The following is a 17,232-nucleotide window of genomic DNA, read 5'->3' as shown; positions in this document are numbered from 1 at the left end:
CAGCATTTATTAATCATAACTGAACATTTACTAATGCTTTATTAACATCCAAGTCCATGCTGGTTAATATTAGTTAATGCACCGTGAGTTAACATGGACTAACAATAAACAACTGTATTTTCATTAACTAATGTTAACTAACATGAACAAATACTGTAGTAAATGTATTGTTCATTGTTTGTTCATGTTAGTATATGCATTAATTAACATTAAATAATGAACATTATTGTAAAGTGTGTGACCAATGTATTTATTAATTGTTTTGTTTGTTTAGTCGTTTGATTCATTCATTCATGCATTCATTTATTTATAGGGTACATTTATTTTTTTACTAATGCATTGCATTTGTGTGTGTGTGTGTGTGTATGTATTTGTTTGTTTGTTTATTTAACGGGAGGGATAATTCTATTGATTTATTTCTTAATTTTTTTACTTTGTTTAATATAAAAGAAATGTTAATTCATTTGTGTATTCAATCATTTATTTTTTGACAGCATTGTTTATTTGTTTATTTATACAGTAATTTATTTTTGCATTTATTTATGCATTTGTTTATATGTATCATGAACATTTTATTTATTTAATTGGAAAACATGTATTTGTTTGTTTGTTTGTAAAGTGTTATTAATGTTGACAGCATGTATAACAGTACGTTAACTGCAGTAGCCAGAAAGTGATTTTTTGTTTTCTCTTTATTGACAAAAAGCAGGTACAGAGCTTAAGAGGAACGCAACACATTGGAACACAATGGACATAAACAAACACCGAGAAACATGATGGGAAATGTAGTTTTTACTCCTGTTCCTTATCCTCTCCGTGGGTGATGACGTAGCACAGGTTTTTGTAGTCCAGGTTGCCAGCCACATCCAAGGGGAAGTTTGTGAACATCTGGTTTACCTAGGTACATTAAAACAAATATTCATGATTAAAAATAATAATTATTGTAATTAAAAATGATAATTTCATGATTAAAATATTTGTATGTTCTGAAGAAAATATATTTGAACTATTATTATTTTATATAAACATTTGTATGTGTTATTTGATTTAAATATGACATTTTAACTGTCTAATTCTCAGTGTTTCAGGACAAAAGTTATATACCTCAGCCTCAGTGAATTTGTCTGCCTGGGACATAAGGTGATATTTAATCCTATGAGGAGAAAGTAAGAAATTAAAAGTTATTCATTTAAATGTGCTGAAACAAGTTCATATTCACAGAAATTGACTTACTCTTCTCCTTTAAGGATGCCTGTACCCTCTGGGTCGAAGATCTTAAAGGCATTGAGAATAGTTTCCTCGGGGTCTGTACCTGTTAATCACAGAAAGGTAAAACATTATTGATTGTTCTACAACTGCTATGATTCAAATACACTCATACACATGCCATGTTTGGAGGAAGTTCCCTCTGATAATAGAGGCACCCTTTGTAAACATGAGGAAAAAAGGGTAAAAAAAAAAAAACACTCTTATTGAGAATAAGCAATTGCACAGAACACAGTTTTTATCATTAAAAACTAAAAATGTGTGCATAATTATTGGCACACCTACAGTATAAATTCAAAATTTTGAAGTGTATATACACCCCTCAGAGATCTCCCTTTTAAAACAATATATTCTTCAGGATGCTTTACAATACTATATTTGCACATATACATTAGTTTAGTCAGTACTGAATCCAAATCTGGAACTAATCTAACAAAAGATTCAATTCAATTTAATTCAATTCACCTTTATTTGTATATTTGTTATTTATGCGCTTATACAATGTAGATTGTGTCAAAGCAGCTTCACATAAAAGGTCATAGTAAATAGGAACAGTGTAGTTCAGTTTGTAGTGTTTAAGTTCAGTTCAGTTTAGCTCAGTTCAGTGTGGTTTAATAATCACTACTGAGAGTCCAAATACTGAAGAGCAAATCCAACGATGCGCAGCTCTATAGATCCCGAACCATGCAAGCTTGTGGCGACAGCGGAGAGGGAAAAAAAACTTCACTAAAAAAACTTCCGATAACATTTAAAACATACATGGAGTACACCCAAATTTATATGTTATGGAAAAATATAAGGCTTATATATATATATATATATATATATATATATATATATATATATATATATATATATATATATATATATATATATATATATATATATATATATATATATATATATATATATATATATAAGAGAATGATGGTTCAGGTTGGCAAAATACTTCTCCAAGAATCACATCTAGAGAATTGCAGATGTTAGTTGGATTATGGGGTCAGAAATTCTCTAAATCTACAATCCAACATTACAAAAAAGCACTATTCTAATCCAAAAACAAACTCAAGTATCTGCCTTTTTTTTGTCAAGCCTAAGATCAAAAGGTTAAAAACAATAGAGCCATTTTTTCTTCATCTTCCTTGCTGATATTTACAGTGGTCTCGGCATCAGTATGCAGTGCTGCTTGTGCCTCATTAGCATGATTATCATCTGAATTTTGATAAATCTGATTCTTGCCTTTGAGCTTCTCTCCGAACATGCTGAGGAAGATGGTGAAGTTGATGGGGCCGGAGGCTTCCTTTAGCATCTCATCAAGCTCATCGTTGCCAACGTTCAGACGTCCTGCCAAACACACACATGCAGAGATGGACATTAATACACAGCGCCACTGCTACTGAGAGAACACGTGAACGCTCGTAGATGCTAAGTGCAGTTCAACGGGCCTTTCTACATGCCTGGAGACAGTAGGATAAATTAAATATTTTTTTGATCAATCAATGAATTAATCAAATATACAGTTGAAGTCAAAATTTTTAGCCCTCCTGTGAAATTTGAAGTCTTTTTCAAGTATTTACCAAGTGATGTTTAACAGAGCAAGGAATTTTCACGGTATTTTTTATTTATTCATTCATTTTCCTTTGGCTTAGTCCCTTTATATATCAGGAGTCGCCACAGCGAAATGAGCCGCCAACTTATCCAGCATATGTTTTACACAGCGCATGCCCTTCCAGCTACAACTCAGTACTGGGAAACATCCATACGCACTTAGTTTATTTAATTCACCTATAGCGCATGTCTTTGGACTGTGTGGGAAACCGGAGCACCCAGAGGAAACCCACACCAGAACATGCAAACTCCACACAGAAATGCCAGCTGATCCAGCCGGGACTCAAACCAGCGACCTTCTTGCTGTGAGGCAACAGTGCTAACAACTGAGTCACCATGTCACCCCATTTAATATTATTAATATTATTATTATTATTATTTATTCATTCATTTTCTTTTTGGCTTAGTGTTTATTAATCAGGGGTCTCCACAGCGGAATGAACCACTATTATTATTATATTTATTATTATATTAAAATTTTTCTCCTGAGATATTTCTTGTAGTTTGGTTGGATTAAAATCAGTTTTTACATTTATAAATGAATCATTTTAAGGTCAGTATTTATTAGTTTATTGATTTTTTTTTTTATTATTTACAAAAAATATATATAATACTAATAATTCCTTACATTTATAAAGCACTTTTCTAGACACTCAAAGCGCTTTGGGGGAATCTCCTCATCCACCACCAGTGTGCCGCATCCACCTTGATGACGCGATAGCAGCCATATTGCGCCAGACCGAACACTACACACCAGCTGATTGGTGGAGAGGAGACAGAGTGATGAATCCAATTATGATATGGGGATGGTTAGGAGGCAATGCTGGACAGAGGCCAGTGGGCAAATTTGGCCAGGATGTTGAGGTTAAGGGGTTACAGGATATGGGGTTAAAACCCTACTCTTTTTTTTTTTGAAGGACATCCTGGGATTTTTAACAACCACAGACAGTCAGGACCAGAATTTAACGTCTAATCTGAAAGACGGCGCTCACTGAGCAGTTTAGAGTCCGCTTCACTATAGTGGGGCGTTAGGACCCACACAGACCACAGGTTGAGTGCCCCCTGCTGACCTCACTAATACCACCTAGCTTTCCCATGTGGTCTCCCATCCAGGTACTGACCAGGCGCAGCCCTGCTTAGCTTCAGTGGGTGACCATGTGAGAGTTGCAGAGAGCTAGCTGCCGGAAAAATACTTATAACTTGCAAAATAACTTGTATTATGTACTGTCATCATGGCAAAGGAAATAGCTGTTAGAAATTAGTTATTAATATTATGCTTTAAAAATGTGTTGCAAAAACATCACTTGGTAAATGGTTAAATATTAAAGTTTCATAAGAGATATAATCATTTTGCCATCAACATAAAGACTGACTTCATTAATACCGTCATGCTCTTTTTATGACATCTACTAAGTTTAGTAATCACATTGAAATAAAATAAATAATTTATAAATAATATTATAATGTAACTTCAACCTAAAAATGGAAATAAAGTTTCATAAAAATAAAAAATTGAATAAATGAATGAATATTCAACATTTTCTACATATTCGAAAAGGCGGGTACACCAAAGCTCCAAAAATGGCAAATTTATTAAATTAAAACATTAAAAAGGCGAATACAAAGCGTGGATCGTTTCAAGAACACTGGATCTTCATCAGACAGTAAACGTTACACACTTTGTATCAGTCTTTTTAATTTTTAAATGTAATAAATTGGCCTTTTTGGAGCTTTGGTGTTGCCACCTTTTTAAATATAGATTTTTGCTGTTTGGCTAAGCACCCGTTTGAATTGATGTGCATGCTTTTGTGTATTTTTTTATTTTTACAGTATTAAACTCGCAATGAAATTCAATTGATAATATATATATAATATGATATATTTAAATAAACCTAAATATACCTTAATTATAAAAATGGAAGGAAATTATTAACAGTTACACAAAACATTTAGTCTTTTTAATTGCATTTTTTAAATAAAAAAAAATATTTTTATTATATTAAACTGCAAAAATGCATACACTGAAAAAAGTGTTGCATGCAAAACTGTTGCACACAATTTATTTGTGTTGAATTTAAACAAACAAATTAAATTGAGCAATGTTCAACTTAATTTGTTTGTTTAAATTCAGCTTAAATAAATTATTTACAACCACTTAACGTAAAAAAATTGAGTAAATCCAAGGAATCATCTTTGAATATTTTTTTTTTCAGTGTAACTGCATTCACTCAAAAATATTTTTGTTCAAACTAATTATTGAAAATAAGCTGAATCAACACAATTCTTAAGTTTTTTTGGGACTGGTTACTTGTTTTAAGTTCAATCTACTTAAATTTGTAATAACCATTGTCAACTTAATCGATTTGGGACAGCATGAAGGAATTGTGTGAAACCCAGCATTTTTTAATGTGCTGGAAAAAGAGATTATTTCTAAAAAGTGAGTCAACTTGTAACTCACAAGTGTTAAGTGGACATTTCCACTTAGTTTATTTATTTTTTAACGGGTTTACTCACTATTTTGAAGTAAAGTCAACTAAAAAAATAAAATAAAAATAAAAATAATAATAATAATAGTACATTGTTTTAATAACACACTTTTCTAAGACCCAAAGCGCTAACAAGCTAAAGCACAATAAAACAATTAAGAATACAGTAAAAAACACACTAAAAAAGATATCACAATTTAAAAACAGTTCTAATCCCTTTTTTACAGTGTAAAGGTGTTTGCCTGTATATGCATTTATCAATGTTTTTCATGTAAATCAGTTATACACACTATCACTTCAATATCATTTCAGCTTCGCCACATTCAAAGGGGTTTAAAGACAAGCTTCTGTAATTCTACAAACAATACTTGCATTCAGTATAGACACCTTTAATTATCAGAAAACCTTCAGGCTTTCCTTACGGTGTATGATTTTGTATAGTTTTTTTGTACTCACCCAGAGCAGCAAATGTGTCCCTCAGATCGTTTTTGTCAATAAAGCCGTCTCTGTTCTGGTCCATGATGGTAAAAGCCTAGGAAAACATTCAGGTTTTCAGATGTCAGTCTCAAAATAATGCCACAGAATCAGATGTTGAAGTTTGTGAATGGTGGAAAAGGCTGACCTCTTTAAACTCCTGGATCTGCGACTGCTCAAACATGCTGAACACATTAGAGCTGGCGGCTTCCTTCTTCTTTGCCTTCTTTGGTGCCTGAAAAATCACAGCAAAAACCGATGTTGATATTGATGTTCGAATGCTGTTTTGAAGAGCATGAAAATGTTTAAGATATTTGTGCTGTAATATATTTTACAGAAGGTCTTGATTCGCACTCATTAAGTAATTGCTTTGTATAGATTTTATTTTACATTCTTCAGGTGATACAAAACACAGATGTTTTGGCACAATGCCTCCTTCAGTGTGTGACACAATCCTCTCACTCCACCCTTTTGTCCTACAGTCAATCACATTATGTCATTAGGTAAACGGCCACTTGATAATTGGAAACATTTTCATTTTCATTTTAATATACTGTAATTAACCACACAAGAAATATTTACCTTCCCCTTCAGAAACATTATTACACAGGAAAATAGCATATCAATTATCATCATTCACTTATTCTTGTATATCCGACAGTCCAAAACATAAAAAATACATTTTCATTACATTATTTGTGTCATTACATGCTCACAACTCATGATTCACAATATTACAGCTAAACAACAAATCATTGTATGTTATAATATATTTTAACCACGCTTTAAAAAAGATTTTAAAACAATTCAGAACTAAAATTGTACTTAATTTATATCAAACACTAAAGTCAAATGACTAGCATTTAAATCATAAAGTTAATTAAAAGCGTTACTTTAACTAAGACTAAAATACCCTTAAATACAATAGCCTATATTTTTAAGAATGTTAGGAAAAATATTATACGCTGTAAAAAAGTGAGTAAATCATAAATTATATATAACAACAACTATATTTATTTATAGAATATTTAATGTGCTATGAACATTATATATAGGTTGTATTACCTATGAACAGATTTATTCATTTATTGTAAATCTGTTCATAGCTAATACAACCTGTATATAATGTTCATAGTACATCCATCTGTAAATATCACCATAGTTTTTCTATAACTGCACTTTATAACTTATACCTGTATCCTGCACTTGCTGCTATTGCACTGCTGGTTAGACCGAAACTGCATTTCGTTGCCTTGTACTTGTACATGTGTAATGACAATAAAGTTGAATCTAATCTAATCTAATCTAATCTAATCTAATCTAATCTAATCTAATCTAAATACACTGATATATAAAATAAAATCATACACAATTGAAAGTATAATATAGACTTATAATATAAAACATTAAAATACTAATAACAAATATATAAACAAATCTTTAAAAACATCATTAAATAAAAAATCAATATACATTGAAACCAAATATTCACTAAAATACACTGAAATACAAAATATGTAGTTTTATTATTTCATTATTTTTTATTATTAAATTATTGTTTTTTTTTATTAAATAAAGGATGCTGAAGCACATTTTCCAAATGAATAATTAATAAAATCTTTAAAATTTCAGGTTGAAATTTATTAATTATTTCTCAATAAAGCTTTGTGTTTCTTTATATTTAATTGTAAAAATGGCTAATAATTTAAAATTGAAATTGCCCAAACCTAATCTCAAACACATCTGCATTCATTTCGAAATGTTTCAATACAAATCGACTGCATATTGAATTACAAACAATATAAAGCAAAGTTAGAAATATTAAACTCTCATTCCAAAGATCAACTCAAACAGAAAGCAAAAAGGGTCCCGTTACAAACACATCCGCTAACACACACTGTAAAAAAATTCTGTAAATGAACAACATCTGAAGTTTTTTATTTTGGTTATGCATTGCATTATGGGATTTATGATGTTTAAAGTTCAACAGTGCAGTTGAACTGTTATTGCAGTTTTAGTAACTCAAAACAAGAAATAATAATAATAATATATAGAGAATTAAGTAAGTAAAATTACAGTAAAGTTTTATTACAGGTTTCTGTTCATCTATTTAAAGCACCAACCAATTAAACAAATCACTTCAAACTATTAAAACGTCAAAATTAACCCATAAGTTAAATAATGACCCATAAGTCAATATAAAATCATTTAAAAAATTTCATTTACAGATACTTTTTAAAGTATAATATCCTTTTCCGCCTAAACCCACCACTCAATTCATCATTAAAAGCAACACAATTGCATAAAGTAAAGCGATGCCGGCCTACCATTGTGAAGATCTTCTCTTGACTCTGTTCTTGGTCTCAAAAAGCCTGAGGGACACTCAAAGATCTCGGCTTTCGGCCTTTATATTGTCCCTGCGGCCCACCTGCTCTATGTTTAGACAATGGAGGAGGAACAATAGCAGAAGAGTGACCATATAGAGAGAGAGAGACAGAGCTATTGTTGAGTTTGAGGTGATGATCCATGTGTGTGTGGTCAGGGCTATCTTAGGATCAGTTTGAAGATCGCTAACTAACCCCCGAAGACGGTGTGAAGCCGGATAGATTCACACATCACTGCGTTCGGGCAGATGTGGATGTAACCTGGATTGATTGAATGGTTTGATGGTGTGCTGGTCAGCAGGGTACTGGAGAGATTTGACTGTCAGGAGGGAAGAGTAAACAGTGTACAGTGTTTGAGGGAGTTTGAGGAGAATCAAATATTTGTTGGTGAAACTAGATGTTATTTTAGCACTGAAATTTAAAATAGGTTTATTTGAAGTGAGTTTTTCTGTAGATAAATCCAATTTCAAAACTGCGATCACATGTTTATTCCAGCCAAACTATAAGAAATTAGGCTTTCTCCATTAGAAGATAAAATATTATAGGAAATACTGTAAAAATTTCCTTGGTCTGTTAAAGATCACTTGGGAAATGTTTAAAAAAGAATACAAATTTCACGGGAGGCCTAATAATTTTGCCTTTAGCTGTATACACACACACACACACACACAGGTGTGTACAGGTATATATGGTTTACACAGCCTGATCTCACGAGAAAACGTAAGTATTTTACGTTTTGACAGTTTAGTGGCTAATTCGTACAAATTTGTACGAGTTCAGTCGTACGAAATGGTACGATTTTAAAAAGGAGGCGTGGCACCTAACCCCGCCCCTAAACCAACCGTCATTGGAGGATGAGCAAATCGTACTAAATTGTATGAATTAGATTGTACGAAAAAAAAAGTTACGAATTGCCGTGAGATTGTGTTGGTTTACAGGGACACAAAGCTGTATAATGACATGGGTGTGACTTAGTTGTACTCAATTAAGGTGGTTTACGGGGTCACACCTTGTGTCTCTCTAATTCAAAATGCTTTGAAATCATATTTAACCAAGTCTTTTGATTTTCAAATTTTGCCACAGGTTTTCTGTGAGGGTTGGGTAGGGGGGTAGAGGTGGGGTAGGGCTATAGCACAAGCAATTTTTACTGTATAGAATACATTACACCTATGGAGTGTCCCTGTAAACTATGAAGACAAGTGTGTGTGTGTGTGTGTGTGTGTGTGTGTGTGTGTGTGTGTGTGTGTGTGTGTGTGTGTGTGTGTGTGTGTGTGTGTGTGTGTGTGTGTGTGTGTGTGTGTGTGTGTGTGTGTGTGTGTGTGTGTGTGTGTAATGACACCCTTTTATTTAATACCTTTTTTCCAATCTCCATTTGCCCAGGTGTAACAACTCTAGTGGAAACCTGCAAAGACATTTCCACACTGAATCTCTCCGCATTCGCTTTTTTCTCTGCATTTAATACAGTTAATATTAGTCTACAGTCTTATTATAATTATTTGACATAATAATTGGTTCAAAATGAATTTTGCTTGGTGTTTTCTGTTTACATAAAATAAGTTAAAATAATAATCCAAATAAGCTGAAATAATTAAGATAAGTTGAAATAACTTAATAAAAAAATAATAAAGTTTTCCTTAATTTAATTAAATGCTGGCTTTTTTTAAATGCTGGCTTCCACTGATTGTCTTACAGGTTCTCTTATCATAAATTTATTAAGTTAATTTAATTGTTTTTACAAATTTAAGTGGATTGAGCATAAAACACTTAAGTTGTCCCCAAAAAACCTCAGGAGTTGTGTTGTTTCAACTCGTTTTAAATAAGTAATTTAAACAAGCAGGAAAAATCAAATACTGTGTTCCATACAGTCACTTTTTTTGGGACAACATGAAGGAATTAAGTTAAATAATTTGTGTTTACAAATTTAAGTTGACGGAACATAAAACAATTAAGTTGTCCCCCCAAATAGTCAACATTCGTGTTAATTCGGCTGATTTTAAATAATTAGTTTGAACAAGCAGCAAAAATCTAATTCTGGCTTCCACACGGTCGATTTGTGTTGGGACAACATGAAGGAATTGAGTTAAATAATTAGTTTTTACAAATTTAGGTGGATTGAACATGAAACTATTAAGTTCTTTCCCAAAAAACTCAACAATTGTGTTGTTTCAGCTCATTTTGATTAACTAGTTTAAACAAAAAGCAAAAATCAAATGCTGGGTTCCACACGGTCGATTTGTGTTGGGTCAACATGAAGGAATTAAGTTAAATAATTTGTTTTTGCAAATTTAAGTGGATTAAACATAAAACAATTAAGTTGTTCCCCAAAATAGTCAACTTTAGTGTTAATTCAGCTAATTTTAAATAAATAGTTTGAACAAGCAGCAAAAATCAAATGCTGGGTTCCACACGGTCGATTTGTGTTGGGACAACATGAAGGAATTAAGGTAAATAATTAGTTTTTCAAATTTAAGTGAACTGAACATAAAACAATTTTTTATGTTCAAAGTTGTTCCCTAAAAAACCTGAAGAATTCTGTTTCACACATTTTAAATAAGTAGTTTGAACAAGCAGCAAACTTTTGAGTGTAGTTCAAAACAATCTAACATTATTGTCTTGCGCACATATGAAAATCATCCATTTCATATCCACCGATATTAACATGAGCTCAGTCGAACCCTCAGATTTCATTCGCCACGCAACTCCGATCAACAAATCGTTTCTGCTTTGTCTCCCATTAACTGTGGCGAACAATTGAGCCCAACAAAAGCCATTCTCAGCGCTACAAATATAGCCAGTCATCTCCAGCATGCCAGATTTAAATGTGCTCTTACAAACAGCCAAGAAATGTGCTGTAAATAATCTGTCCGCCAATGCTTGTTTTAGCCAACAACTGAACGAACAAACACGTGTGTGTCTGACTGTGAGTGTGTGTGTGTCCATGTTAGGTGTGTGAGCGGCAGGTGGCGGGTGAGAAAGAGTCAAGGTCTGCTTATGTGCACTGCAATAACAGGAGCGAGCGCTGCTTGCCTACAGCTGCTGCTTACTGTCAGTCACTTCAACCATATGCTCCATCACACCTCCAGTGCAGGCCTAGAATACACGCTGCTTCAGAGGAGGAGATGCAGAGTCGCTATTTTTAGGCATGCTTGATCTTCCTTTTGTTGTTCTTTATGGTGAATGCAGGTAAAATGGCACATGCTTTGATCTTTTTAGTATGGCTGAAATGTACAGTGCTCAGCATATATAAGAACACCCCTCACAAATCTATCTTTTAAATTAAAACTTTTAATAGGAAGCTATACAATATTATATTTGTGCATATACAGTTGAAGTCAGAATTATTATCCCCCCTTTGAATTTCTTTTTCTTTTTTAAATATTTCCCAAATGATGTTGAACAGAGCAAGGAAATTTTCACAGTATGTCTGATAATATTTTTTCTTCTGGGGAAAGTCTTATTTGTTTTATTTCGGCTAAAATAAAAGCAGTTTATAATTTTTTAAACAACATTTTAAGGTCAAAATTATTAGCCCCTTTAAGCTATATGTTTTTTTCAATAGTCTACAGAACAAACCATCGTTATACAATAACTTGCTTATTTAGCCTAACCTAGTAAAGCCTTAAAATGTCACTTTAAGCTGTATAGGAGTGTCTTGAAAAATATCTAGTCAAATATTATTTACTGTCATCATGGCAAAGATAAATTAAATCAGTTATTAGAGATGAGTTATTAAAACTATTGTGTTTAGAAATGTGTTCAAGAAATCTTCTCTCTGTTAAACAGACATTGGGGAAAAAAATAAACAGGGGGGCTAATAATTTTGACTTCAACTGGATATTAGATTAGTCAGTACTGAAGCCAAATCTGAAGCTGATCTAACAAAATAACTTACGATAACGGTCCAAAAACTAGTACACCCAAATGTATATGTTACAGAAAAATATGAAATACAAATTTAAAAAAAAGAGGAAAAATCAAGAGAAGCAAAAAATGTAAAGAATTTAGTTGAAATTTTGTAAGTTGTCTTTTTTTTGCAATATTTTGCAATATTGAATATTGAATTTAATTGTATTATCTTTCAATTTCTAAATATGTTTGGTGACTAAAATATTATCTTAATAAATATATCTGCATAATAAATCTATTTTGTTTATTTGCACCAAAATACATTGCCTATATTCACTGAGAAATGGGTACAAATATTCATTTTCAAAGAGTACTCGATTATGCTGAGCACTGTACATGCATACACTGTAAAGCAAATGCTGGGTTCCACACAGCTCCATCATGTTGTCCCAACAAATATCAATTAAGTTATCTTAATAGTTTTTACAAATTTAAGTGGATTGAACATAAAACAATTAAGTAGCTCCTTAAAACCCTTAATAATTGTGTTGTTTCAACTAATTTCAAACAAGTTTAGTTTAAGCAAGCAGCAAAAGTCCTTTTTAAACAAAATAGGTACAGTATTGCTTTCACTGAGTAATGATTATTATATTTCAAGCAATTATACAAACTATATATACTAGTGATAATGTGTTGATAAATAAAAATTTTTTTTTTAAAAAGAGGGCTGCACGGTGGCGCAGTGGGTAGCGCTCTCACCTCACAGCAAGAAGGTCGCTGGTTCAAGCCTCGGCTGGGTAATTTGGCATTTCTGTGAAGAGTTTGCATGTCCTCCCTGTGTTGGAGTGGGTTTCTTCCGTGTGCTTCGGTTTCCCCCAAATACATGCGCTATAGGTGAATTGAATAAACTAAAATTGGTCGTAGTGTGTGTTTTATTGATAAAATTTTATTGATAAAAAAATTACAAACTACAAGTTGTTACAACTATAAGTTGGTGGTTCATTCCACTGTGGCGACCCTGATAAATAAAGGAACTAAGCCGAAGGAAAATGAATGAATGAATTTCCCCATAACATATTAATTTAGGAGTACTAATTATGTGTTTTCCTTTTTTATATTAGTTCCAGTTTTGGCTTTGAGATTGACTAAGCTAATGTTTATACACAAATATATTATTGTAAACATCCTGTAGAAAATATTCATTTAAAAGAGAGATCTGTGAGGGCTGTACTCATTTATGCTGAGCACTGTATATTGATATTCATTCATTTTCTTTTCAACTTAGTCCCTTTATTAATTAGGGGGTCGCCACAGCGGAATGAACCGCCAGCTTATCCAGTAAATGTTTCATGCAGCAGATGCCCTTCCGGCCGCAACCCAACACTGGGAAACACCAATAGCCTCTCGCATTCACACACATACACTACTGCCAATTTAGTTTATTCAATTCACCTGTAGCGCATGTCTTTGGACCGTGGGGGAAACCGGAGCACCCAGAGGAAACCCACACCAACAGGGGGAGAACATGCAAACTCCACACAGAAATGTCAACTGAGCCTGCTGGCGCTCAAACCCGCAACCTTCTTGTTGTGAGGTGATCATGCTACCCACTGCGCCACCGTGACACCCTGTAAATTGATATATATTATATATGTCCCTCTTTTATTAGCAATTCTAATATTTTATTTAGAAAATGTTCATAATAATGAAACTTTTTTTTAAATTTTCATTAAACGGCAATAGTATAAAATAGTCATTCTTTTTATTTGTTTAAGTGTTGTTGATGTACTTAATTAAAAAATAAATTTAGTTAAAGATCTGTTTTTACTCAGGAAGATTAATATATATATATATATATATATATATATATATATATATATATATATATATATATATATATATATATATATATACACACATTTTCATGAAACCAGTCTGAGATGATACGTGTTTTATAGCCATCAGAAGATGGGTACACTGTGGTCATAAAGGGATGAACATGGTCAGCAACAATACTCGTTGCTCAATTTGTACTAAAGGGCCCAAAGTGTGCCAAGATAATATCCCCCACACCATTACACCACCACCAGCCTGAAACGTTGATACAAGGCAGGATGGATTCATCTTTCAAGTTGTTGGTGCCAAATTCTGACCCTACCATCTGAATGTCGCAACCGAAATCGAGACTCATCAGACCAGTATATATATATATATATACAGTTGAATGCAGAATTATTAGCCCCCCTTGAATTTTTTTTTCCCAAATTTAAATATTTCCAGAATGATGTTTAACAGATTTTCACAGTATGTCTGATAATATTTTTTCTTCTGGAGAAAGTCTTATCAAAATGATTAGCCCTCCTGTAAAATTATAATTATTAAAAAAAATATTTCCAAAGTGCAGTTTAATGGAGTTTAATTTCATTGTTCTGTTAAACATCACTTGGGAAATATTTCAAAGCTAATAAAAACATCGGAGGAGGACTAATCATTATCATTTTATATACCTGGTCTTGGATGTTCTCTGATTTCTGATTACATTTTCAAATTTCATTAATTAATTAATTCATTCATTCATTCATTTTCTTTTCGGCTTAGTCCATTTATTAATCTGGGGTTGCCACATCGGATTTTTAAATTTATATTAAATTAATTTTTATAATATTGCAACATTTTGTATGCTTTTAGTTTTAGTTAGTACAGTTTAACCTGGTGTATTTTAGATTACTTTCCCAACAGCCTATTACATATCCCTCAAGAATTTTGTTACCATCCAGTGTGAATCTTTGAGTGAATGTGTGAGGTTTTATTATTTGTCAAACTGTCTCCTTAAAGTTGATTCAGTGTGTCCTTTACAGATCATCGATATATCTTTCATGAAGATATATTTTTAGTGGATGTGTTGCTTGCAACTTGTGATGTAAATGTTTGACAATGCACAGTTATGTAATATGTAATAATACGCAATTTTTTGTAGCATAAGTTAAAATCAGTCAAAGCAGTTTGGATATTCATGTGTAAAATACTTCATTTATTATTGGTCATAATACTGTTCAAAGGTTTTAGGTCAATAAGATTTTTGAAAATGTTTTAGAAAGAAATTTGTAATCTGCACTCCAAGGATGCATTCACTAAATAAGAATTCTCTTTTAACATATTTCCAATATACTTTTTTAATAATGAAGACAAAGCTGAAATTGTTCCAGGCTTTATTCCAGGCTTCAGTGACATGCAATGCTTAGAAATCAATATAAAATACTGTTTGCTTCTTGAGAAACTTTTATTTTAATGTTGAAATGTTGTTTATAAATAAAAAAAGGCATGATACATATACAACTGAACAAAAATGCTTTTAAAAACCCCAATGTGAATGTTTTTATTTTTATGTTTTGTATATTTTTTACGTTTATTCATTCATTCATTTTCTTTTCGGCTCAGTCCCTTTATTAATCTGGGGTCGCCACAGCGGAATGAACCACCAACTTATCCAGCACATGTTTTTTATGCAGCGTATGCCCTTCCAGCCGCAACCCATCACTGGGAAACATCCATACACACTCATTCACATACATACACGACGGACAATTTAACTCACCTAATTCATCTATACCACATGTTTTTGGACTTGTGGTATTTTTTACTTATTTTTGTTTAATTGATCCTTCATTCATTCATTTTCCTCTGCTTTTCCTGGGCCGGGTCATGGGGGCAGCAGTCTTAGGAGTAAACCCCAGACTTCCCTTTCCCCAGACACTTCCTCCAGCTCCTTCGGGGGGATCCCGAGGTGTTCCCAGGCCAGCCGAGAGACATAGTCCCTCCAGCGTGTCCTGGGTCTTCACTGAGACCTCCTTCCGGTGGGACATGCCTGGAACACCTTCCTAGGTAGGCGTCCAGGAGTCATCCGAAACAGATGCCAGAGCCACCTCCGCTGACTTCTCTCGATGTGGAAGAGCAGCGGCTCTACTCCGAGCTCCTCCCGGCTGTCAGAGCTCCTCACCCAATCCATAAGAGTGCGCCCTGCTACCCTTCGAAGGAAACTCATTTCGGCCGCTTGTATCCGAGATCTTGTCCTTTCGGTCATGACCCAAAGCTCATGACCATAGGTGAGAGTAGGAACGTAGATTGACTGGTAAATCGAGATACTGAGTAATTGATCCTTGCCAAACATCAATTTCTTTCATTCTTTATAAACAAACAAACAAATAAAACAAACAAACAAACAAATAACACCCAGGTAAAAACAAACACGACTGGGCCTATGTTACATTACATTATTTTAACTATTTTTGTAAAGTACAAGTATTGTTCATGCTTTAAATATAATGTGTTTGCCTGCAGATGGAGCACTTTACCCAGTTGTAGGCCTAAATGTTTAATTCGTTTACACACATTTCAACAAACATACAATTTACATTTATAACATGATCGTAGCTAACACCAAATTTACAATTAATTAGATTATTGTTTTATGAATCACAAATGTTTAATATATATCAGACACCTGTCACACACAATGGCCTCCTCACATCTCTGCTTGTCTCTTCATTATGTTCATTTGCCATGTCTTTGCATCTCCATAATTAAAATCTAATCCTGCATGCCGACTTTTTAAACGAGGACTAGCCTCAAGAGGAGGCTTATTTGATTAAGGAAGGGGAAGGCTGGAGGAGGGAGTCAGGCAGGAGACACGGCTCTTAATTGTGCTCCCATGAGGCGCGCGCTCGCACGGGTGCAGAGAGGCGGGGCTGCGGGCTCACGGGCTCCGGTGGGCCTGAAAAAACAAACCGCCGGTGGGACCGCAACTCTCCTGCGCGGCTCTCCCGGTGTCTCGAAGGAGGAACCGAGGGGTGGGGCGCTGATGAGGAGCAGTGGGACTCGACGAGCTTCCTGGAGGGTCTGAGCCGAATGAGTGCGGCGGGAATCAGGGCTGCTTTACCGATGAACCGCGAAACCAACGGAGACTGTGTAGAGGAGGTATACATTTAGGGTTAATAATATGGTAACTGATCACTTATGGATAAATGTTGCACTGTGCTGTATGTAGCAAGATGTTTTGAGTTTTGTTTACAGGATATGGAGTCTTGATATCAAGCTTTTTCATTTGTTAAAGGGATAGGTTACCCTGCAACATGTGAAGTTTTATTCACTATTTACTCTCCCTCAAGTGG

The 17,232-nt window shown here is 33.6% G+C and overlaps 1 protein-coding gene across 1 annotated transcript; it reads right to left on the bottom strand.

Annotated features, from left to right (window-relative positions):
- Positions 1–777: 777 nt before the first annotated feature.
- Positions 778–8,270, bottom strand: myl10 (myosin, light chain 10, regulatory). The gene is made up of 7 exons (XM_056467105.1): positions 8,162–8,270; positions 5,983–6,069; positions 5,817–5,892; positions 2,506–2,610; positions 1,234–1,312; positions 1,105–1,153; positions 778–897 (listed from the first exon to the last, which is right to left on the bottom strand). The coding sequence occupies exons 1-7, from the start codon at positions 8,162–8,164 to the stop codon at positions 793–795; spliced, it is 504 nt and encodes a 167-aa protein (XP_056323080.1). The 5' UTR covers positions 8,165–8,270; the 3' UTR covers positions 778–792.
- Positions 8,271–17,232: the final 8,962 nt, after the last annotated feature.

Source organism: Danio aesculapii, chromosome 10 (assembly GCF_903798145.1).
Source record: "Danio aesculapii chromosome 10, fDanAes4.1, whole genome shotgun sequence".
Lineage (NCBI taxonomy): Eukaryota > Metazoa > Chordata > Actinopteri > Cypriniformes > Danionidae > Danio > Danio aesculapii.
Note: the sequence above shows the minus strand (reverse complement) of the source record. Positions and strands in the feature narration are given on the sequence as shown.

Coding starts and splice junctions, on each gene's coding strand:
- myl10 (XM_056467105.1), bottom strand. Junction 5,893..5,982: donor AGATCCAGGAGTTTAAAGAG/GTCAGCCTTTTC, acceptor ATGTTTTCCTAG/GCTTTTACCATCATGGACCA. Junction 2,611..5,816: donor GGACACATTTGCTGCTCTGG/GTGAGTACAAAA, acceptor TGTGTTTGGCAG/GACGTCTGAACGTTGGCAAC.